This window comes from Saimiri boliviensis, chromosome 1 (genome assembly GCF_048565385.1).
Source record: "Saimiri boliviensis isolate mSaiBol1 chromosome 1, mSaiBol1.pri, whole genome shotgun sequence".
Classification (NCBI taxonomy): Eukaryota; Metazoa; Chordata; class Mammalia; order Primates; family Cebidae; genus Saimiri; species Saimiri boliviensis.
This window is the reverse complement of record NC_133449.1, coordinates 218,751,582-218,777,122: the sequence shown is the minus strand read 5'-3', so window position 1 is coordinate 218,777,122 and position 25,541 is coordinate 218,751,582. Positions and strand designations below refer to the sequence as shown.

Genomic DNA, 25,541 nt, shown 5'->3' with positions numbered 1-25,541 from the left:
TCTAAAATACATTATTTACCTGTGGAAACTATTTTAGTAATTTGAGACTAAACAAGCCTCTCTCTTTGCTCCCTCAGTTAAATAATTTTTATTTCTATGTAACTGTATTGAAACATAATGACTTGTTATACTTTAGCTTCTTTGCAGGTGTTTTGGCTATTGATGTTTTGCCTCTGTTTATATTCCTTTAACAGATACCAGAAAATGATGAAATATTTTTGATTCAACTGCAAAGTGTAGAAGGAGGAGCTGAGATTAACACCTCTAGGAATTCAGTTGAGATCATCATTAAGAAAAATGATAGTCCCGTGAGATTCCTTCAGAGTACTTATTTGGTTCCTGAGGAAGACCACATACTCATAATTCCAGTAGTTCGTGGAAAGGACAGTAATGGAAATCTGATTGGATCTGATGAATATGAGGTTTCAATCAGTTATGCTATTGTAACTGGGAATTCCACAGCACATGCCCAGCAAAATCTGGACTTCATTGATCTTCAACCAAACACATCTGTTGTTTTTCTACCTTTTATTCATGAATCTCACTTGAAATTTCAAATAGTTGATGACACCATACCAGAGATTTCTGAATCATTTCACATTATGTTACTAAAAGATACCTTACAGGGAGATGCTGTGCTAATAAGTCCTTCTGTTGTTCAAGTCACCATTAAGCCAAATGATAAACCGTATGGAGTCCTTTCATTCAACAGTGTCTTGTTTGAAAGGACAGTTATAATTGATGAAGATACAATATCAAGGTATGATTTATTTTAAACATGTTGCTACCATTATTTTAATATGTTATTCCAAGATTTAAGTTTTGTGGTGTTGGATACAACAATGAACTGTTAGAATATGTGTCACTTTCTCTACCATGACTTCACTGTTTTCTTTCTTATTTGGAGTGTAATTATGCAAATGATTGATAGTATAGTAGTTTCTGAGGATGCATTCACATATTTACACTTTCATATTAAAAACATTTTTTCCGCCAGCCATGGTGATTCACACCTGTAATCCCAGCACTTTGGCAGGCTTAGGGGAAGGATTACCTGAGGTCAGGAGTTAGAGACCAGTCTGGGCAACAAAGTGAGACCCTGTCCACAAAAAAAAAAAAAAAAAAAAATGTAAAAAGATTAGCTGAGTGTGGTGGTATGCACCTGAGGTCCCAGATATTTGGGAGGGCAATGTAGGGGGATTACCTGAGTCCATGAGGTTGAGGTTGTAGTGGGCTCTGATCATGCCATTGTACTTCGGCTTGGTCAAGAGTATGACCCTGTTGTGAACAAAACAAAAAGCAAATCAGTTATTGTTTTGTTACATAGATTCTGGTTTTATCAGTGTTTAATGGACAACTTGATATCGGGAAAGCTTATCTCGGAAATAAAGTGTACTATGTGACTATATACATTTCTTTTAAAAAATTTAAGATTTGAAGAAATCACAGTGGTTAGAAATGGTGGCACCCATGGGAATGTCTCTGTGAATTGGGTGTTGACACGGAACAGCAGTGATCCCTCACCAGTAACAGCAGATATCAGACCCAGCTCTGGAATTCTCCATTTTGCACAAGGGCAGATGTTGGCAACCATCCCTCTTACTGTGGTTGATGATGATCTTCCAGAAGAGGCAGAAGCTTATCTACTTCAAATTCTGCCTCACACAATACAAGGAGGTGCAGAAGTGAGCCAGCCAGCAGAGGTATAACTCTTATTATGCTTTATGCTTGTTAATATTTCTGTGCTGTAGAAGAAAGACAGAATTTGATCACACATAAATCTACTTTATGTTTAGTTTGAAGGGACAGGAAAAATAATAGTTTTCTTGCTTAGTATTTCTTCTGAAAATAAATATTTTATCCTCTAAAAAATTCCACAAACTATGATTTTGGACATTTCCAAATCTGTTTTTGGTTCTTCTTTTACTCCATTATGTACAAGAAGTCATCATTTTTAAACATGAAGTATAAATAAATTTTAAAATTAGAATAGCATGGAAAATACAGAGTTTGATAATCTCAGATGTGAGATTCTGTACTTTAATATTTTATTCCTTCATCTGCAGCTTTTGTTCTACATTCAAGATAGTGATGATGTTTATGGCCTAATAACATTTTTTCCTATGGAAAACCAGAAGATTGAAAGCAGCCCAGGTGAACGATACTTATCTTTGAGTTTTACAAGACTAGGAGGAACTAAAGGAGATGTGAGGCTGCTTTATTCTGTACTTTACATTCCTGCTGGAGCTGTGGACCCCTTGCAAGCAAAAGATGGCATCTTAAATATATCGAGGAGAAATGACCTCATTTTTCCAGAGCGAAAAACTCAAGTCACTACGAAATTACCAATAAGAAATGATGCATTCCTTCAAAATGGGGCTCACTTTCTAGTACAGGTACTTTTATGATTAAAATAGTCGTAACTTTGGTTAACTTTCAGGTGTACTAATCTGTGTAAAAGAATGAACTAAACATTATTTTGCCCTTGTTATTTTGCTGTCATTTATATTTTGTTATTAAAAGTTATTTAGGGAGTCAAAAGACTGTGCCTGCTCCTAAGGTATATAAGGATAAATAAGACAAGAATTTTTATCAAAGTTAATATTTTAATCAGGTGACATTAAAAGGACACCAGATGTGAAACACCCGTCATTCAAGTCAGACTGTCATGGATGACATAGTAGAGTAACTTACAAACTATTACAGGGGAGGGTGGGAGAAAGAGGCTAACCTTGCTTTGAATTGATTTGGGAAAATATGACATAGGAATAGGATTTGTAGAATAAATACGTTTTTATAATAAATATTACAAGAAAAATATTTCAGAAATAAAGCAATATGATGTATATGTTTTTCTTTTTAGCTAGTCTTGCTTTGTTCCCCAGGCTGGAGTGCAGTGGCGCGATCTCAGCTCACTGCAACCTGTGCATCCTGGGTTCAAGCGATTCTCCTGTCTCACCTTCCCCAATAGCTGGGATTACAGGTGTCTGCCACCATACCTGGCTAATTTTTGTATTTTTAGTAGAGATAGAGTTTCACCATGTTGGCTAGGCTTGTCTTGAACTCCTGACCTCAGATGATCTATCTGCCTGGACCTCCCAAAGCGCTGGGATTACAGGCATGAGCCACTGCTCCTGGTCCAAGACAAATTTTATAAATACTTTAAAATCATATACTCAAAAATCGATTTCTTTGTCTAGATAGAATCTCTGGACCTTCAGCTATTTAGTAAAATCCCCATGACATATCCTTCCATTTTATATATTTCATTTCTCAACTTCTATTAAATATTACTTTTATGGCCAAAGTGTAAACTATCTGTACTCATTTATGATACTATTGTTGTTTTCCATGTGTTGATTGCTTAATGCTGAAAATTCAAAATCAATAAAGGGTGCTTATCAAATTTGAATTATGTAAATCAGTTAAGTGCAGAATCAGGTAGTGTGAATGGATTGACAAGGAAAGAGCTAAAATCTTATGTTACCATACATTTTGCCAACTGAAGTATGTAGCAAGTGAAATACCGTGTTTCACTATTTTTTTTGAATCATGCCACGTTTAAATATATTCCATATTTTGCCTAGATTTTTTTTTATTGCATTTTAGGTTTTGGGGTACATGTGAAGAACATGCAAGATTGTTGCATAGGTACACACATGGCAGTGTGGTTTGCTGCCTTCTGTCCCCTCACCTGTATCTGTCATTTCTCCCCATGCTATCTCTTCCCACCTCCCCACCCCCCCGTCCCTCCCCCATTTCCCCCTAATGGACCCCAGTGTGTAGTGCTCCCCTCCCTGTGTCCATGTGTTCTCATTGTTCAACACCCGCCTATGAGTGAGAATATATGGTGTTTGATTTTCTGCTCTTGTGTCAGTTTGCTGAGAATGATGGTTTCCAGGTTCATCCATGTCCCTACAAAGGACATGAACTTATCGTTTTTGATGGCTGTTTAATATTCCATGGTGTATATGTACCACATTTTCCCTATCCAGTCTATCATTGTTGGGCATTTGGGTTGGTTCCAGGTCTTTGCTATTGTAAACAGTGCTGCAATGAACATTTGTGTGCACGTGTCCTTGTAGTAGAATGATTTATAATCCTTTGGATATATACCCAGTAATGGGATTGCTGGGTCAAATGGGATTTCTATTTTTAGGTCCTTGAGGAATCGCCACACTGTCTTCCACAATGGTTGAATTAATTTACATTCCCACCAACGGTGTAAAAGTGTTCCTATTTCTCCACATCCTCTCCAGCATCTGTTGTTTCCAGATTTTTTAATGATCCCCATTCTAACTGGTGTGAGATGGTATCTCAATGTGGTTTTGATTTGCATTTCTCTGATGACCAGTGACGATGAGCATTTTTTCATATGTTTGTTGGCCTCCTGTATGTCTTCTTTTGTAAAGTATCTGTTCATATCCTTCACCCATTTTTGAATGGGCTTGTTTGTTTTTTTCTTGTAGATCTGCTTTAGTTCTTTGTAAATTCTGGATATCAGCCCCTTGTCAGATGGGTAGACTGCAAAAATTTTTTCCCATTCTGTTGGTTGCCGATTCACTCTACTGACTGTTTCTTTTGCCGTGCAGAAGCTGTGGAGTTTGATTGGGTCCCATTTGTCTATTTTGGCTTTTGTTGCCATTGCTTTTGGCATTTTGGTCATGAAGTCCTTGCCTACACGTATGTCCTGAATGGTTTTGCCTAGATATTCTTCTAGGGCTTTTATGGTGTTAGGTCTGATGTTTAAGTCTTTAATCCATCTGGAGTTAATTTTGGTGTAAGGTGTCAGGAAGGGGTCCTGTTTCTGCTTTCTGCACATGGCTAGCCAGTTTTCCCAACACCATTTATTAAACAGGGAGTCCTTTCCCCATTGCTTGTTTTTGTCAGGTTTGTCGAAGATCAGATGGTTGTGGGTATGTTGTATTTCCTCTGAGGCCTCTGTTCTGTTCCATTGGTCTATATCTCTGTTTTGGTACCAGTACCATGCTGTTTTGATTACTGTAGCCTTGTAGTATAGTTTGAAGTCCGGTAGTGTGATGCCTCCTGCTTTGTTCTTTCTGCTTATAATTGACTTGGCTATGCGGGCTCTCTTTTGGTTCCATATGAAGTTTAAGGTGTTTTTTTTCCAGTTCTGTGAAGAATGTCATTGGTAGCTTGATGGGAATAGTGTTGAATATGTAAATTACTTTGGGCAGTATAGCCATTTTCACAATGTTGATTCTTCCTAACCATGAACATGGAATGTTTCTCCGTCTGTTTGTATCCTCTCTTATTTCGTTGAGCAATGGATTGTAGTTCTCCTTGAAGAGGTCCTTTACGTTCCTTGTTAGTTGTATTCCTAGGTATTTTATTTTCTTTGTAGCAATTGTGAATGGCAGTTCGTTCTTGATTTGGCTCTCTTTAAGTCTATTACTGTTGTATAGGAATGCTTGTGATTTTTGCACATTGATTTTGTATCCTGAGAGTTTGCTGAAGTTGCTTATCAGTTTCAGGAGATTTTGGGCTGAGATGATGGGGTCTTCCAGATATACAATCATGTCATATGCAAATAGAGACAATTTGATTTCCTCCTTTCCAATTTGGATACCCTTTATTTCTTTTTCTTGCCTGATTGCTCTGGCTAGAACTTCCAGTACTATATTGAATAGGAGTGGTGAGAGAGGGCATCCATGTCTAGTGCCAGATTTCAAAGGGAATGCTTCCAGTTTTTGCCCATTCAGTATGATATTGGCTGTTGGTTTGTCGTAAATAGCTTTTATTGTTTTGAGATACGTTCCGTCAATACCTAGTTTATTGAGGGTTTTTAGCATAAAGTGTTGTTGAATTTTGTCAAAAGCCTTCTTTGCATCAATTGAGATAATCATGTGGTTTTTGTCTTTGGTTCTGTTTATGTGGTGAATTATGTTTATGGACTTGCGTATGTTGAACCAGCCTTGCATCCCCGGGATGAATCCCACTTGATCATGGTGGATGAGCTTTTTGATATGCTGTTGCAATCGGTTTGCCAGTATTTTATTGAAGATTTTTGCATCTATGTTCATCATGGATATTGGCCTGAAATTTTCTTTTCTTGTTGAGTCTCTGCTGGGTTTTGGTATCAGGATGATGTTTGTCTCGCAAAATGATTTGGGAAGGTTTCCCTCTTTTTGGATTGTCTGGAATAGTTTCAGAAGGAATGGTATCAGCTCCTCTCTGTATGTCTGGTAGAATTCAGCTGTGAACCCATCTGGACCTGGGCTTTTTTTGGGTGGTAGGCTCTTTATTGCTGCCTCGACTTCAGACCATGTTATTGGTCTATTCAGAGTTTCGGCTTCTTCCAGGTTTAGGCTTGGGAGGATGCAGGTGTCCAGGAATTTATCCATTTCTTCCAGGTTTACTAGTTTATGTGCATAGAGTTGTTTGTAATAATCTCTGATGATGGTTTGGATTTCTATGGAATCTGTGGTGATATCCCCTTTATCGTTTTTTATTGCATCAATTTGGTTATTCTCTCTTTTCTTTTTTATTAATCTGGCTAGTGGTCTTTCTATTTTGTTGATCTTTTCAAAAAACCAGCTCCTGGATTTATTGATTTTTTTGAAGAGTTTTTTGTGTCTCTATTTCCTTCAGTTCTGCTCTGATCTTATTTATTTCCTGTCTTCTGCTAGGTTTTGAGTTTTTTTGATCTTGCTCTTCTAGCTCTTTCAATTTTGATGATAGGGTGTCAATTTTAGATCTCTCCTTTCTTCTCATGTGGGCACTCATTGCTATATATTTTCCTCTAGAGACTGCTTTAAATGTGTCCCAGAGATTCTGGTATGTTGTGTCTTCGTTCTCATCGGTTTCGAAGAACATCTTTATTTCTGCCTTGATTTCATTGTTTATCCAGTCAACATTCAAGAGCAAGTTGTTTAGTTTCCATGAAGCAGTGCGGTTCTGAGCTAGCTTCTGCATTCTGAGTTCTAACTTTTTTGCACTGTGGTCTGATAGAATGTTTGTTATGATTTCTGTTCTTCTGCATTTGCTGAGGAGTGATTTATTGCCAATTATGTGGTCAATTTTAGAGTAGGTGTGATGTGGTGCTGAGAAGAATGTATATTCTGTGGATTTGGGGTGGAGAGTTCTGTAAATGTCTATTAGGTTTGCTTGTTCCAGGTCTGAGTTCAGGTCCTGGATATCCTTGTTGATTTTCTGTCTGGTTGTTCTGTCTAATATTGACAATGGGGTGTTAAAGTCTCCCACTATTATTGTGTGGGAGTCTAAGTCTCTTTGTAAGTCATTAAGAACTTGCCTTATGTATCTGGGTGCTCCTGTATTGGGTGCATATATATTTAGGATCGTTAGCTCTTGTTGCAGTGATCCTTTTACCATTATGTAATGTCCTTCTTTGTCTCTTTTGATCTTTGTTGCTTTAAAGTCTATTTTATCAGAGATGAGAATTGCAACTCCTGCCTTTTTTTGCTCTCCATTTGCTTGGTAGATCTTCCTCCATCCCTTTATTTTGAGCCTTTGTGTATCCTTGCATGTAAGATGGGTTTCCTGGATACAGCACACTGATGGGTTTTGGCTTTTTATCCAATTTGCCAGTCTGTGTCTTTTGATTGGGGCATTTAGTCCATTGACGTTTAGGGTTAGTACTGTTATGTGTGAATTTGATACTGTCATTTTGATGCTACCTGGCTGTTTTGTTGGTTAGTTGATGCAGCTTCTTGATTGTGTTGATGCTCTTTTACCATTTGGTGTGTTTTTGGAGTGGCTGGTACTGGTTGTTCCTTTATATGCGTAGAGCCTCTTTCAGGAGTTCTTGTAGAGCAGGTTTGGTGGTGATGAAATCTCTGAGTGCTTGCTTGTTCACAAAGGATTTTATTTTTCCTTCACTTTTGAAGCTTAGTTTGGCTGGATAAGAGATTCTGGGTTGAAAGTTCTTTCCTTTAAGGATGTTGAATATTGGCCCCCAATCTCTTCTGGCTTGTAGGGTTTCTGCTGAGAGATCTGCTGTGAGTCTAATGGGCTTCCCTTTGTGGGTAACCTGACCTTTCTCTCTGACTGCCCTTAGCATTTTCTCTTTCATTTCAACCCTGGTGAATCTGACGATTATGTGCCTTGGGGTTGCTCTTCTTGAGGAATATCTTTGTGGTGTTCTCTGTATTTCCTGGATTTGAATATTGGTCTGCCTTGCTAGGTTGGGGAATTTTTCCTGGATAATATCCTGAAGAGTATTTTCCAGCTTGGATTCATTCTCTTCATCATATTCAGGTACACCTATCAGACGTAGATTAGGTCTTTTCACATATTCCCACATTTCTTGAAGATTTTGTTCATTCCTTTTTGCACTTTTTTCTCTGTTCTTGCCTTCTCTTTTTATTTCATTGAGTTGATATCCTTTCTTCTGCTTGGTCAATTCGGCTGTTGAAACTTGTGCATGCTTCACGAAGTTCTCGTGTTGTGTTTTTCAGCTCCATCAATTCACTTATATTCCTCTCTATGCTGTCCATTCTCGTTAACATTTCGTCCAATCTTTATTCAAGGTTCCTATTTTCTTTGCGTTGGGTTAGAACATGTTCTTTTAACTCACTGTAGTTTCTTACTACCCACCTGAAGTCTGATTCTGTCATTTCATCACCCTCCTTCTCCATCCGGTCTGGTTCCCTTGCTGGTGAGGAGTTGTGATCCCTTTTAGGAGGAGAGGTGTTCTGGTTTCGGGAGTTTTCATCCTTTTTGCGCTGGTTTCTTTCCATTTTTGTGGGTTTATCCACCTGTTGTCTTTGTAATTACTGTCTTTCAGATTGGGTCTCTGAGTGAGCTTCTAGTTTGTGGATGCTGAAGTTACTTCTTCTTCTTTTTTTTTTTTTTTTAAGCTTTCCTTCTAACAGTCTGGCCCCTCTGCTGTAGGACTGCTTAGGTCCTCTCCAGGCCCTGCTTGCCTGTGGATCACCTGCAGCAGCTGCAGAACAGTAAGGGTTGCTGCCAGTTTCCTCTTCTGCTATCTTTGTCCCAGAAGGATGCTCGCCTACTGTCAGTCCGTTCTCTCCTTTATGAGGTGAGTCTTTGGATCAATGGGGGTCAGGGAGCTACTTGAGGAGACAGTCTATCTTTTATTGGGGCTTAAGTCCTGAGTTGTGAGCTCCGTTGTTCGTTCAGAGCTGCTGGGCAGGTATGTTTAGGTCTGCTGCAGCTGAACTCATAAAGCACTTTTTGTTCCCAGGTGCTCTGTCCCAGGGAGTTGGAGCTTTATGAGTTTCCGTTGCACTACTGCCTTTTTTGATTTTTCTTTCAGGTCTGACCCGCCCAGCTAGCAGCACGCCTAGCCACTGCCTGCCCGCTGGGGCTTTCTGAGCTGCTGTGGGCTCCACCCAGCTGCCCTGAGCTCTTCCCTGCAGTCCTGTTTATATGGGCGTAGTTAGAACTGTCTCGGCAACCGTGGCCCCGCCTCTGTTATGGGGGACTCTCTCTGTTGTGGCAGGTTGTCTCAGCAATGGCGGGTTGCCTCGGCAACGGCAGCCTGACTCCTTAGCAGTGGAGAGTCTCAGTAATGGCGGAAGCCCCTCCCCCACGGAGCCAGACCATCCCGGTTCAGCTGTGCTTGGTTTGAAGGGCTCAACCCAGAGGGTTTCCAATTACTGTTTTTGTTTTCCTTGTTGTTGGGGGTGGAGGGGTGGGACCAACCGAGCTTGATCACCTGGCTCCCTGACTCAGAGTCCTTTCTTTTAAGTTGAACAACCCCGCGTTCCAGTCGCTTGTTGAAAAGGCGCTGGGATCTCCCGTGCTACGACTCACTGAGTCGGCTCAAACTGCTGCGCCGGCTCCTGGCGGATTTTTTGCCTAGGAATCTCCTGGCCTGGCTCGCTATTTCAGATGAATGGGCAACTCTGCCGTCTCAGGGCTCTGATCGCCAGCTAAGAGGGCTCCCAGACCAGTGGCTTTCATAAGGAGAACCACAGCAACAGGGCATGGTCACAGCAGCCGCGCGGGCGGAATCAGCCTCGCAGGGCCAAAACAGCCGCACCGGCTGGGACTGCGACGCTGGCGACCCCTCTGCCTGGGTATCTCCTGGTCTGTGGGCAATAAGAGTTCGTTTGGAAATGCGGCGTCCACTCACCCTCTGCACTTTCACTGGGAGCTGAAGTCCGGAGCTGTTCTTAGGCGGCCATCTTCCCAGCATCTCCTTGCCTAGATTTTATAATGGATTTGTTATTCCTTTCTCTGGAGTTTCTCATTGTCTGTTTTCTATATGTCATCTTCACTGCATTATTGACACCTTGCAGCTGTCTTCCTGTGCATGTTGAATGTTGAGTTTAGCTATACTAACTGCGTTGTATGCTTGTTTCACACCTGTTGTCTGGGATGGTTTTTACTGAACTCCTGAATTTCCTTGACTTCTTGCGTTTCTCTTTTGGGATTATGCTGTAGTTTTGTTGAAATGTAGCTACCCTCAAATACATGTGCTGAAAGTGTATATGTAAGGTAAACTTTTTGAGTCTTTTAGCAGCTGAAATGTGAAATTTTAAACTGACATTGATAGATTGGCTTGGTAGATATTTCTAGATTAAAATAATTTCTTCTTCAGAACTTGAACAGTATGGTTGTTAAGCTTCCAGAGTTGCAAATGAGAAATTCGAAGTGAAGGAGATGATTTATCTTTTAAGATAACTTGATATTTATCTCTGAAAGCTTTTTGCAACTGTTCCTTGGTGTTCTGAATTTTGTAAGACTGTGTCAGCACTTGGTAGGGTGACTGTTTTCAGTTTGAAGACTCCTGCCTTTTTCTAAGCTGAGCCTCCAGGCATACTTGTGCTGTTTGTGTATTTTTCGAGGACTTTTGTTCTGTCAAAGGGACTTAGTGGGTGACCTGTTTATGGGGATGTAGGATTTGTTAGTATGTAAAGGACACCTTTTTGTAATATGCCTACACAGAGGGAGGCATTTGTCCTCTTCCCCAGAGCCCTACACTAATGGCAGTAGATCCTGATCTTCATCTTTATTATTATTTTTTTTTGTTTTCTTGCATCTCCTCCAAGTGGGAATATTTTCATATAATGTGTGTTCTGTCTGTGAGGATGACTCACTCTCTGGTGGACCCTTGGATTTTTCCTGAAGTGATAGGCACATGGAACATGGCTGTATTAACAATTGCGTCTGGTTTGTCCTGTGGCTTGTGGATGCCAGGGGGTCTGGATCTGTGAAGTGAAATACTGCAATGGCCAAGCACATGACTGGGTCCCTTGTGAGCATTAAGTTAAAACAACTAGAATGCTGCCACCAGAACACATTTAGAGATATATTTAGAAACTAAAAATAACACCAAAACAAAAAAAAAAAACCTCTGGCTTTATACAACAAAATGACATAATTTGTTTGCTTTTAATAATTGATTTTATTAATATGTAAATGCATCCTGATTTTACCAGTTCACACTTAGGGTAGCCTTTCCCAAATTTCAAGACTCTCTGGGATACAATTTATTTCTGATGTGAGCACTTGTTTGTCTTCTCTACTGTCAGTATCCTCAGGTTTCAGGATTTCAGAACATTCTCCTAAGTGTATGTTTAAGGGTTTTTGGGGATTTTTTTCGTGCCTAGCATTCTCCTTTCTGTTTGTCTCCAGTCTTGCATAATCTACAACTCATATAAGAACCAGATTATTAAAACAAGTGGAATGAGGCAAAGATTTTATACAGTTGCTTTTGCTTTCATGGAGGCCTAGGCATTCTGGCATATCTAGAGTAGTTGCAATGATGTGATAAGAGTTTCAGAATTGATGATGCAGAATGTTATTATGGAGTTACAGAGAACGTTTTTGTTGTCATTCCAGTTTTCTAATTTCTTTTCTCATAATGCCTCCAAACCAGTCTTTACTGTGGATAGAGACCCTTATATCTGTGCTAGTATCAGTGTCCTCTGTTAAACTTTTAATCTTTTGAAAAGTTCCAATATTTCTATCTAAGTAGCCATAGAGAATTCTTGTACAAGCACATCCTTATTAGAAACTTTCTACAAGTCAGATATTAGCTACTCAGCTTCAGTGTTCTATATAAACATACAGAATTAATTTTTTGATGACCCTTGAAAACTAAGAAAAAAACTGAAGGAGGATGTAATTAATATCTGATTTTTGGTGATCCTGGGTTGGAAAGTTGCACCACTAATTTCACACTCAGTTCTTTCTATATCTCTCAATATAGTTAAAACACAAAGGTCTTACAGTGCAGTTAATTTAACACTTGTTTGGGGGAACAAGGCATTATTAGTCACTGACACAATTCATTGAGGTTCAAAACAGCTGTAGGTTCTGGAAGGCTGGTTGGAATAAGAGGTTTGTGTATTTTGCATAGCACATAATGGATGAGCAACTCAAGAATAGGAAGCCTCAGCCTCTGCCTGCAAAGTTGAATGAAACTAAAGAAAGAAGAATTCTTTGGTCGCTCCTCATTCTTTAGTAACCCTCTCAGCTAAATACAGTAGTCTGAGATGCAGCTTTTGGCAAGCATAGGGCTACTAATGTGCTGTCCCAATGGCAAACTGTCTGAAAGTAAAGAACGATTCTTTATGAATGAATAGAGCAATTTGATTTAGCAGATGGAACCCAGACAAAAAAAGGCTTATAGGCTGGGAAATAAGCCATGTACAATTAGCATCTTCTTTTCCATCAGTTCATTTCATAACCATCTATATTTTCTATTTTTCAAAAATACTATAGAATTAATTCTGTAACTTTTTTGATAAATGTAGGGAAATATGACTTACATTTTTCTTTCTTTTTAGAAAGCTTTCAGTAAAAAATATATATATTTTTTCTTGACGTTTAACACAGTATTATCAGATTAGCTCTTTTGGAATATAAAGCAATGAGAATATTCATTCACAAATATGTGCTAACTCATGCATGACCAGTGTATTTTAGAAATACCTTTGCCTTATATTAATGTACACCATTATATTTATATACCATTGAAATATTTGTATTTTATTTATCTTTGTGCTATTTCGTATGATAAATAAATATATGTGTATATATATATTCCTTTTCTCTAGAAAAAATGACAGTTATGTGACTTTAATTATTTATCTTTACATTTTATTTACATTGTAAAGTAAATGCAGTATACTAAAGATCACAGTTTATTTGGCTTCATCCATATGCCAATATTTGACAAAATTTATCAATCTAATTTTTTTCTTTTATTCAAATGTTTACCAAACCGAAATTGTTTATGTCTTTCTACAGTATATGATTTTTAAAGCAAAATATGTGACATTTAAAAAAGACTTTTACTTTTACTCATTAAAATGTACTATTCATTACAAAGTAGGAGGGAAATCAGTACCAGTCCTGTCCACTTGCGGAAAATCTATTTAAATCACAGGTTTACTGGTGGTTACTTAGTGTCGTCACTTCAACACTATAAAGCCTAACAGAGAATTCTAAAGAGTGAGAGAGACAGGTTTTATTAAGTTAAAAATTGTGTCTTATTTTAATGACTTAAAATCCCTATTGTTTTTGCAGTCCTGTAATGAGTAACTATTCCTGCACTCTTGAAGTAAACACTGAGAGCATTGAGAAGTTAGATTTTGAAAAGTCAGAATATTTAAGATGTTGAATGTTTGTGATTTATCAGAATTCTTATAGAGCTCAGATTGTGTAGAAGGGAGGAATTAACAAACATTTGTTGTGAAGCTGCTGCAGTTTCTAGTCTATGTCAAGTCTGTGTCATGTATTGGGAAAATGCTGAAAAGGACACAGACTCACAAGAGCTCTACAGACGTGTTGGGAAGTAAAAATCTGGAATACATCAAATGTTCATAAACCAGCAATTTGTAAAATTTATAACTACAGGGCCACTATATGTTATGTATGTGTTATGTATGCATGTTACACATTGCAGTTTTTTAAATATAAAGATGCATGAAGTTATAAATGGAGTTCTGAGTCGTCTTCTGATACTGGATTTTTTCTGGACGAGAAGGGAAATGGGTGATGATTGGAAGTGTGCGTCAGTGGAAGACAGGAAGGTGATATGGACAACTTTCTGATATTTTGCTTTAAGGACAAGGTAGTTAGATGTAGGTTGCAAGGAGGAATAGCAGGTGGTGGCACTGGTGATGATCCAGTGAAAGGGCATGGAAGAGAGATAGTGATTTCTGTTTTAGACATTGTATATGTAAGGTGTTTGTGTGACGTTTATATGATGTCTGGTGGCAGTTGGTTATAATGATTTGGAATTAGAGGGAGAGATGCAGAGATTATTGAGGAGAGGGCATAAAATTATAAGATAAAGGAGTTAGGCAGACCCCTGGGGAATGATAAAAATTGAAGGGCAGAAAGAGCTCCAGAGGCCAGCGAAGGAGACAGAAAAGGGATGGTGAATTAGGAGGAGGAGAATAATGTTGCCAAATTATTGGTGACCTCTATCTATACTTATTTTGTCGCCCCATGCTGTTAAGCCTTTAAAAAAATGTACTCTTCTATCAATTCTTATTACTTTTTGTTTATTTTTTTTATTATAGTTGGAAACTGTAGAGCTGGTGAATATAATTCCCCTAATCCCACCCATAAGCCCTAGATTTGGGGAAATCTGCAATATTTCTTTACTGGTTACTCCAGCCATTGCAAATGGAGAAATTGGCTTTCTTAGCAATCTTCCGATTATTTTGCATGAACCAGAAGATTTTGCTGCTGAAGTGGTAAGTAGGCCCTTTCTTACTGATGGGGCCTAAAATAGGATTAGCATATAGGGTTAACAGATCTTAAAAAGCTTCGTGGTGTACAGCAAGCTTTCCATATGCCATTTGACATAGGTAACTAATGAGTATGTGATTTTTCCATCATCTTTTGCAATGTTAGAATGAAATTAGAGTTAATTGCTCATAGTGAGTGTAGGATATTTTGATGTGACAGCTTTCAGATAGTTCTGTGACATTCGATACAGTGGTAGCCAAACATAAACTTTCTTTTCTTTTTTTTTTTTTTAATTTTTGAGAGAATATTTTACTCTGTCACCCAGGCTGTGCAGTGGTGCAATCTTGGCTCACTGCAACCTCTACCTCAGGCTCAATTGAACCTCCAACCTCAACCTCCCCAGTAGCTGAGACTACAGGTGTATGCCACCACTCCCAGCTATTTATTTTTTATTTTTTATTTTTAGTAAAGATGGGTGTTTTGTCATGTTGCCCAGTTTGGTCCCCAACTCCTGAGCTCAAGTGGTCCACCTCTCTTAGCCTCCCAAACTGATGGGATTATACGTGTGAGCCATCGTGCCTGGGCTATAAACCTTTTTTTTTTTCTTTTCTTAATAGCCAAGATGTGGTGCCACAGGTGTGCTTGACGTACTCCATTTCTGAGCATTCCATATGCTTGGTTGGAGTGAGGTGGCCATCTTGGGCCTTATGCTTGATGGTGGAAATGATGTGGTAAAGTTGTGGACTGCTAAATCTTAAGAATTTTAAATTTTATATATTTGTACAGTATATATACATTTTTACATATAGACATATAAAAAATTCACATACACAGCACCCCATCCCTCCCCTTGCCCCCACCACTGCATACCCTGGTTGGATTTTTCCCAAGCTTCTATTTAGGGATGGTTCTTCCTTCAGCTTTACCATTGCCTGAGTCATAGTCTGTCCCTGAGACCTTCTCCAAGTACCCCACACTTAAATTTGATTTAAACCGAGTTGAGGTTTAGATCAGAAAGGAGGAGAGTTTTTGTTATCAAAGCTTTATATTAAAATATGGTGACCTCAATTTCCGTTGTATATTAGCTTAAATAAATGGACAGAGAAGTTTCATTTTTCAAGATGGTTTTGATTTTTTGTGTTTTTTTCTGAATACACTCTTGTCTAAAGGTTAGTTTGCTGTCAAAGAGTGTATTGCTTTTATTTATCTTAAAAAGCTGTACATTTACCATTTCATATTTTTTTCCTTAAGAAAAATTAGCTTTTAGGAAGTTTTGGGCTCCTCGAACCTGCATTCTTCCCCTCTTGGGAAACAGCAGAAAAACTAGGAGTTTTTCTTTGTTTGTTCAGATACAGCCTGGATGATGCCCACTCCCTCAAGGTGATTTAGGACCCAGCCCTCTGTTACTTCTTTTGTCTTCCCTAAGAATCTTTCCTCACTAGTTTCATCTTCTGACCATTGTAAGTTGAAGTAGCAGAATGATTAATGGTAAAAATGTCTTGGTTTTTTTTCCAAGATGAGTTTAAAGGGCAAATTTAAAAAAAAAAAAGAGGATACTCCTCTTTTAGGAGCATAAAAAGAATAGCATAATCTACCATTAAATATTACTTTATATTCTTCTTTTGAAAAAACTTCATCATAATCTATAGTGATCCTCTTATTATATATTTTTAAAGTGTACTGCCCTTGATTGAAACTACCAAATAGTTTGTTTCAGAATTATTATAATAGTTTCCATTTATTTAGCTTTGTACTGTAGAGAGGCACTGTTCTAGATACTTTACTTAATCACCACAAACTTGCAAAATAGGAAATCATTAGCTTTATTTCATATGAGAAAATTGGGATTAGAGAAGTTAAGTAACTTGCTCAAGGTAATCTACAGTCACGATAAAGTATCTGATTTTTTTTCTATGGTATTTGTCCTATTGGTTAGAAACATTTTTTTAAAAATTTTACCCCCATCACTTAGGATGTATTTTACATGACATATGGTTTTCCAGTTTTAATCACTGGTATTTTTCAGTTTATATTGTGATAGCAAATTCTATTTTCAGAGAACCTCTAATGGAAATTTATTTTTTAGGAAGATTACTCAATGTTTTTAACAATTCTTCGGCTTTTAAAATATTTGTCTTTTATTAGGACAAATCCAGATTAGACACATTTTTGGGTGAGGGTAATTTTGTATATAAATTTGATTAGCAAAAATTAATATAAATATGTCTAAGTGTATTTCTATGCTTAGAGGATTGTTTGGTTGAGTTTTAATGCATTTAATAGTTCACTTCTCTATATAGAATACGTATGTTCACACACTAATATATGTACAAACTAATAGCAGTAGCAAAGCTTATATAATTTGTGAACATGCATTTTAGAAGAAATTGTCCTGTTCTTTTCTTTTTATAAGGTATACATACCTTTACATCGGGATGGAACTGATGGCCAGGCTACTGTCTACTGGAGTTTGAAGCCCTCTGGCTTTAATTCAAAATCAGTGACCGCAGATGATGTAGGTCCCTTTAATGGTTCTGTTTTGTTTTTATCTGGGCAAAGTGACACAACAATCAACATTACTGTCAAAGGTGATGACATACCAGAAATGAACGAAACTGTAACACTTTCTCTAGACAGGTAATAACCCATTTTGGTAATATTCAGTAGCATGTATGTTTGAGTTCTCTTCAATAACTTTGATTTTTGTTTTATTCTTTTTTTATATATATAAAGTTAAAAAAAAGGAAATAGGGTCATACTGGCCTTCAGACTTTTTTTGTTATTTATTGATGGCTTCTGATTAGACTATGAGTGTAATTGTATCCTTCAGTGAATTTTTACCCTGCTATTTCTTGTGAAGAAGAACTACAGAGAGAATTTATGGAAGGTATCAGATAAATATGAAATGTAGCTACTATTTTGTTATATTAAAAGAAAAAGACCCAGCAAATCTAAAATGTTAGGTTAAGCAAACAGTTCTGCTGGCTTTTTGCTCAACAGAAGAGAAGATTAGAGCTTGGGAGTAAAAAGAAAACATTAATCTTCATACAATAAAATTCTGTTTTTTACACAGAACTTAAGCATTGATTTTATGACCATTTTCTAAAGAATCAAAAGTTGCACAAATTTAAGAGACACCTTTTTAGTAATAAATAATAAGAATTGACTTAGCATTTCTCAGTGGGTAATTTATATTAAGAAAAATTCACAATCTCTCAAAGAGCTTTTTTTTCCGGCAATTCAGAAAATTCTCTATAAATATATAAAATACTGTGTTTAATGATTTAATGATTTTAAGAAATCAGAATCAGTCTTCTCTCTAACACAAGTCTCTTTATATGAAAATTGATTCATATTAGAGAAGGTTACTGTGACTTGAGGGCTTTGTGCAATTCATATTTAGAAACAATAAAACATAAATTTAAGGAACACTTTGTGTTACATTATTCGTACTAAAGTAAAAGTTATTTTATATAATCCCTGGATCTCTCCATATCATCGTCTTTTAGGTTTTTCTTTGTAGGCATTTTGTCTAAACACATTTAAAAAAATCTGATGAGTAACTGATTTTTATTTTTATGTGAAAGAAAAATATGGAATGTAACAAATTATTGAATGTCCACTGTTCCTTTTGCTTTCTTTCAAAACCATATTGTGTTTACTTACTTTCTTACATGAAGTGTAAAACAAAACAACCATAATACGAAGCAAACAAAAAAAAATCCCAAAGCAAAAACCAATTTACAACACACACACACACACACACACACACACACACTCACACAGGCTAGATGACCTATATGATTTTAATATATGTTTTAGACTTAAATCTTAAGAAAATGTATTTCATATGATCAAAAATCAGTAAAATCTAATGAAGATTGGAAATTCTTTTTTTCATTTTTGTCTTTTTTCACTAAGTAAAGCATTAAGTCTAAACATTCAGTGAACAATCTGGAAAATAACTAAAGAAAAAGAAGGAGTGATTATAAACCAATGCTGTAGTAATCCATAGAAACTTTGTTAGCTGACAGTTTGCACTCACAACTAAATGTTTAAAGAATTATTTGGATTATCCATCTGCAAATTGTTAGTGACTATTCTTTATATTCTTTCAAAATATTCATTTTTAAATCTTACCATGTAAACATTTTAAGTTAAGTGTAATTTTTAAGGGTTTCTTTTGTTCTTACTTTTTTTTCTGCCTCCTATGGGTAAAAATAGTACATAAGAAAGTACAAATCATAAGGTAGAAAATTTCAGAAATTACTGGTTCTTTTCAAATAGAGAAAATTAATTCAAATGTATATTAAAATGTTTTAATTTGATTAGTAATTGGTGCATACTTGCATTATCTCAATTGTGTGTGAACAAGAATGAGCAAATTTGAATGTTCAGACACATTTAGTTATGTAAAATAAAATCTAGATCCCATATTTTATCAAAAACTCCCTCTTAATTTTGCAAATTTTTTAACAAAGTTTGAGTGAAAGAATAAATGAATGCTACTGTGATTACAATAAACCACAATATTGCAATAAAATAGTTAACAGTTTAATGTGATAACAGTTTATAATTTTCTCTCAATGTCAAATCCAAGTTCAAATTCTCTGTATTTCAACTAACTTTAGACAAAAGTTGCCCTGGTACTAAAAAATTTGTGGTTGTTTCAAATACCATGCTGGGTAAAAATATTCTATTTAGTTTTCCTCAAATCACAAACAATTTCATTATGCCAGTTTATTTCAGAGAATTTGGATATATGTGGTATATAACCCTGGATTTATAAATGATACATTTGACTTTAAAAATGAAGCTCTAGGGCTTTACATTTTGACATGTTCTTTCAAGGCTGTTTGAAAATGAAAAACATTGGGGATTTGGAAAAGTGTTTTGGTTTTCTGATGCAAAATTGTATTTAAGTAATGTTTGGCATAATTAAATGATATAATCATATGGCTTCTTCAGTATATTCCTGTGCAAATGATATAAGGTATAGATTTCTCTAGTTACAGAGTTTTTTTTTTTTTCTAACTCAAAGAACAACTGGCTTTAGATCTGAGACTAGAGGTTTTTATTTTTTTTAAACCTAATTAAAGCTACTAAGTAATTATAAGCAGGGCTGAATGAAATTTGTTCAGCTGCTGCAGTTTGTGAGCCTGTACAGTGCTTGGCAGGCACAAGCTCCTTGGAGGAGGCCTGGAAAGGAATGTCTTGAATGGATCTTGACATGCTAGCTAGCCATGGGGTCTTCTTCCATAAGTGGGAACTGCTGAACCTCTTGCTAGCATTTGTCAATAGCAAAGAATTCAGGGTGCAGAGTTCCCATAAAACGAACATTACTAGCTCTTGGGAAAAAAAGGAAGGCTTTCTTTAGCTTTATTTTTCTCCTGCCATTCTAAATTTCTAGCAGTATTAGTGAGATTTTGGCAAATGATACCCTGCCTCCTTTTCCCCCCTCCCACACTTCTTTCTGTGTTGACAGGGTAGAAACTGAAAGGTTTGTCGTGTATTTTGGGTAAGTGTACAAAATAATACCTTGTTTTTGGTGATTTAGTATTTTGTTTTGCAAGTCATCATTTTTGGACAAAGCTGCTCTTCTGCATGATTACAGGTCTTGGGAAATTTTGCTTGTCCACCTGGATGTGCATGCTTTGTGTGCAGTTTCATTTTCCAATGATAAGAGGAATTTACACAAAGTTACTTATTTTTGGTCCTAATAGTTTTGCACTGTGAATGCATTTTAAGTATTTGTTAAGAAGTTTGACAATTAGTGCAGTCACATTTAAAGGATCTTAAAATTAACTTTCCTTCTAGGTACACATAACCTCAAGAATAATTATTGTACTGCACTTCTGAAATTTTTACCCAACATTTTTTATGAATCTTGCAGCTTAACAGAGAATTAGCAATCAACTATCTGAATTGTTTCATTGGTTTTTTGAGTACATCTAAGATACAATTTATTGCTTATATCTCAGAGCTGTATACAGAACTTTTCAGAATTTGCATTTCACATAAGGGTAGCATATTTTAAGTAAGTGTAAAAATAAATTTGTTAATGTTCAGAATGGATTTTTATAATTTACATTCTGATCCAGTTTTTTGTTTCCTAGCTTATGTGGATATAAAATTTTTTAATTAATGAGGCTATTGATGTAAATTATGGACAAATTTGCTATGAAAATCATATGATTCTTTTAACAATATAAAATGACTCTCCTATTATTTAGACTCTCTTCTGTGGCTACTAGCATGCTAGATATTATCAGATTTCTAAAAACTGGGAAGGATTGTTAATTCAGATTCTCTGTTAAATAGGAAGTGAGCTTTTTTTCCCTATATATTTCTACATACGAATTGTGGTTTCATTGTGATTTGAAGTCTGAGCATGAGTACATTTTTGGTTCAATAGGAGGTGACATTTGGAAAGGTTTAGAGCAGCTTGCAGGATTAATGATTCTTATGAGCCTGCTGGCTTTTAAACCCTCAGAGCCTTGCAGTCCAAGTCCCTTTGATCATTCTAATTATGTTCTGAAAGTTAAAACCAGAAATTAACAAAAAAAACATATTGTTTTCATATGTTTTTGGAGATATGTAGGAATTGGTATAACATGTCATGCATCTCAGATCTATTCTATTCTTTTTTTTTCTTATATGTCCTATGTTTTCTTTTATACTAGAAGAAAAAAAGCACGGGTTTAAAATTATAGAGAATAGAAGGCATTTGAAACCACAACGTATTCCTAAAATATAATCATAATTGTGTTTATTTCTTTTGTCAGCATGGCTTTCTTTAGTCCATTTAGTTATCTAGCTATTATGTGCTCTATTCAGTTAGTATAATCTTATGTAATGAGTTTAAAAAATAAATTCAAGTGTATGTAAAATCGAAACAATTATGTTTTAAGATATCTTCTAGCTACATGTTACAAGTTAAATTTTTCTGAAACTGGGATCAAATCTGCAAATTTTGATACTTTATATAAATATATTGAGAACCTTTGGTTACAGTATTCTTGGTGTACATATGTAGTGTTTAGCTTTTGTCAAATAAAAAAAGGTGGTGAATTCAGAAATAGAAGTTCTTTCATAACTGTTATGAGTAAAACTGTTTTGATTTTAAATGATTTCAACACACGTAAATTCACGTAAGGTCTAAATCCCAATAGCCTTCCTTTTCATTATCTAGAAGAGTTGTAAATACTGCTTTAAAAGCCTGCAAAATTCAGAAGTAAGCCTGTTAAGTAGTGGGTGCCATTTTTTCCTCTGACTACTCTAGGGTTAACGTGGAAAATCAAGTGCTGAAATCTGGATATACTAGTCGTGACCTAATTATTTTGGAAAATGATGACCCTGGGGGAGTTTTTGAATTTTCTCCTGCTTCCAGAGGACCCTATGTTATAAAAGTAAGTATGAAAAAAACTTCCATTTATTCCCTGCTCACAATTTCAGAAGAGTGATCTCAAAGGATTTCAACTTTTGTGGATTTTTCTTAAAGGAAGGGGAATCTGTAGAGCTCCACATCATCCGATCGAGGGGTTCCCTTGTTAAGCAGTTTCTACATTACCGAGTAGAGCCAAGAGATAGCAATGAATTCTATGGAAACACGGGAGTGCTAGAATTTAAACCTGGAGAAAGGGAGATAGTGATCACCTTACTAGCAAGATTGGATGGGATACCAGAGGTATGGGATTTTATTTTTTCTTTGTATTTCTCTGTAAGATTGATAATATTTGGTATATTATGAATATAAATATTTTGAACATTGGCAAGGAGACAGGAAAGAGGTGGGCAAGAAAAGATTGAGAAGCACATAGATTTGGAAAATTTTTAACAAAAGTTTAAAAAATGAAGACTCATTCAAATTAAAATGGTGTATTTTTGTCTCACATAAAAATATACCAAATAATTTTAGACTTTCAGTGTATTATCAGTTTTCATCTCCTTTTAGCTTATTCATGTTAAGGCTTCCTTTAGGTAATACGTATTGACTGAACTTTGAATGATGTGGTTTTAAACTGTAGAAATTCTGCTGTAGAATTACTTGTTGAAAAAAAGAAATTAGAGTTTTATATTAATGGAGCCAAGTATAGTTCCATTATGCTTACTCACCAATGCATGTGTAGCTCTTAAATTAATTTTTATTCACTCTTGTAAGTTTAAATGACTAGATCATCAGTGATAGCATTCAGTTTTCTTATCATTTTAGAGTAATACCATTGTTTCTCTCTGTCTCTTTTTGGACAATGTATACATATTTCTGGCATCTCTCTTAATTGACAGGAGAATATTAATTTCTTCAGGAATAATATCACCTCTTTTGTCCTTTTAGTGAGTTATACATTTCTGAAAATTTGAGTATATAATATTCTTGAATATTTATAGTTTTTAATTGGTTTTGAAAATGTCAACTTTATAATTTCCCCACTTTTGACACATTCATTTTAGTTGGATGAACACTACTGGGTAGTCCTCAGCAGCCATGGAGAACGGGAAAGCAAGTTGGGAAGTGCTACCATTGTCAATATAACGATTCTGAAAAATGATGATCCTCATGGGATTATAGACTTTGTTTCTGATGATCTAATTGTGATGATAAATGAAAGCAAAGGAGATGATATCTATAGTGGTAATTTATTCTGTATCTTATATTGTATTTGCTTACTGAAGAAGAAATATATATATATATTTTAGTTATTTCTTTATTAGCTAGTTATTTCCAGTTGCTCACCCTGCCTTAGAAATTCCACATAGTGAAGAATTTTTTTAAGAGTCATATTTAGGATTATGATTTATATTTCTTACATAGTGTTGTGATGATACTGATGACTTCAGTTATATTTTGATAGTAATTAAGCATCTGCAGTGCAACTCAAAACACCCAAGCACAAGTCCATCCAAATAGGGAGAACCTTAAAACTAAGAACTATTGCTAGGGAACTATTGAGGTGACAGGAAATGATAAATATTTTATTTTTAGAGCAGTGTTTGTCTGGGTAAGGAAACCACACTTGAGCTGGCAGCTTTCTGTAACTGCTTTTAGCAGATATCCTTACAGACTTTATGATAGGTGTGCCTAATTCATTATCATTCTGTTTCCCATGCCAACTGACTTCTGAAATCCCAAACTAGAAAAGATTGAGTCCATTTATTCTATTAATTATATACCTACAGAGGGAGGAACAGGCTAATATATTTTTATATGTACCTTAAAAGCTGTGTTAAGCAAATAGTTGGCTTTTATTAAAAAAAGGTGTTTTTAATTTTTGTTTATTTGACCAATTTCTTTACTCATCCTTTTAAAGTTTAGTATGTATTCATATATATTAAGTATGTTTTTGTTTTGCAGCTGTTTATGATGTAGTAAGAAATCGAGGCAACTTTGGAGATGTTAGTATATCATGGGTGGTTAGTCCAGACTTTACGCAAGATGTATTTCCCATACAAGGAACTACTGTCTTTGGAGATAATGAATTTTTTAAAAATATCACCATTTACTCCCTTCCAGATGAGGTAAATGTTGCGTGTAAGTTTCTGCCTTACTTGTGGTAGTTGCTCAATAATAATTTTTTTATTAAATAATTAAACATCTGGTAGTATATTTTGTGATAAAAGTTTGTGATAAAGAACTCAGGTGTGACAGTGTCTGACCATAAGCCAAAAGAACAGTATTACTTTTTGGTTTCTCTGAAGGCATGTTGAACTCTAGAACTGACAGTGGTCAGTGACATTGCTCATGTATCCAGTATCAGGGATTCTTAGTTGTGGAAGAGGTGAAGCCCTCGGCTTGTATTTAGTCCCTTTGAAGGCAAAGCCATCTATCAAGTATTCTGCGGTTCAGTCTCAGCATCAAGACATGGGGCCATATGAGTCATGGACCAAACATGGTGTTTTTTCTTTCTGATAGTAAATAGAAAGATCTTAGCAACAACAGGGAGTGAACCTTTCTGAGGAGAGTGGCACCTAGAACAGCTATGGAGGCCAGTCCCCTTTCCCTCAGACCCATTCCTCAAGAGACAAAATTCTAACACTTCTGTTTTGTTTGGGGGAGAACCAGAGGGATGAAGTGAAAAATAAACTGTTCACCTGGGGATCCCTTTAGGCTCAGAAATACGGAGAATCAAATCTTGTTAGGGCATGGAGTAAGGCCTGTATGACCTATGCAGGTGAAACTTTAGTAAGCTTTGTAAGAGGCCTTGTGAGCTGGCTGAGCTTTAGTTACTATGACAAACTCTGCTCTAAGTGTTCAAAAAGTTATTTTTATGTTTCATCTTAAAAATCAGCATGGTTCCCATTTTCCTACAGAAATAATATAACCTCTGTGGTATATCTGTTTTTAGCTTATGTAAGGCAAAATATCGATATTTCCATTAAATTTCATAGTCTAAATAAAGTGGCTGTTTGTATGAATGCAGATGAATATAGTTTTGGGGGTGGTCTGAGTTTTATCTGAATATGTTAGGGAAGGTTTTGCCTCAGAAAAGGAAATGAATAATAACATTAATGGTGCTTTTAAAAAAAACCTCAATAATTCAAGAATATGTAATGCAATTTATATGTATAAGTCACCTGACTTAAAACATGTAACATTTTCCAAAGATTCCAGAAGAAATGGAAGAATTTACCATTATCTTACTGAATGCCACTGGAGGAGCTAAAGTGGGAAACAGAACAACTGCAACTCTGAGGATTAGAAGAAATGATGACCCAATTTATTTTGCAGGTGGTATTGCTATCTTACTTGAATGAGCTTGCATATTTCTTAAGCAGTGTATATATATGTATACACACACACACACGCACACACACACACACACACACACAGAGCAATTTTTTTCACTGAACATTTTCAATAAAGCCCAATTGATGCTTGTTTAAAT

General features: G+C 36.0%; 1 protein-coding gene across 4 annotated transcripts in view; it reads left to right on the top strand.

Annotated features, from left to right (window-relative positions):
• The window catches only part of ADGRV1 (adhesion G protein-coupled receptor V1), a 583,497-nt gene that overhangs the window by 54,969 nt on the left and 502,987 nt on the right, over nt 1-25,541 (top strand). For all 4 annotated transcript variants that reach the window (XM_074383772.1, XM_003920760.4, XM_074383775.1 and 1 more), the window contains exons 7-16: nt 195-760; nt 1,433-1,703; nt 2,067-2,396; nt 14,487-14,663; nt 17,072-17,295; nt 21,941-22,067; nt 22,160-22,345; nt 23,110-23,290; nt 24,011-24,174; nt 25,261-25,384. In XM_074383772.1, coding sequence (XP_074239873.1) covers nt 195-760; nt 1,433-1,703; nt 2,067-2,396; nt 14,487-14,663; nt 17,072-17,295; nt 21,941-22,067; nt 22,160-22,345; nt 23,110-23,290; nt 24,011-24,174; nt 25,261-25,384 — 2,350 coding nt within the window. The remainder of the gene's footprint in view (nt 1-194; nt 761-1,432; nt 1,704-2,066; nt 2,397-14,486; nt 14,664-17,071; nt 17,296-21,940; nt 22,068-22,159; nt 22,346-23,109; nt 23,291-24,010; nt 24,175-25,260; nt 25,385-25,541) is intronic.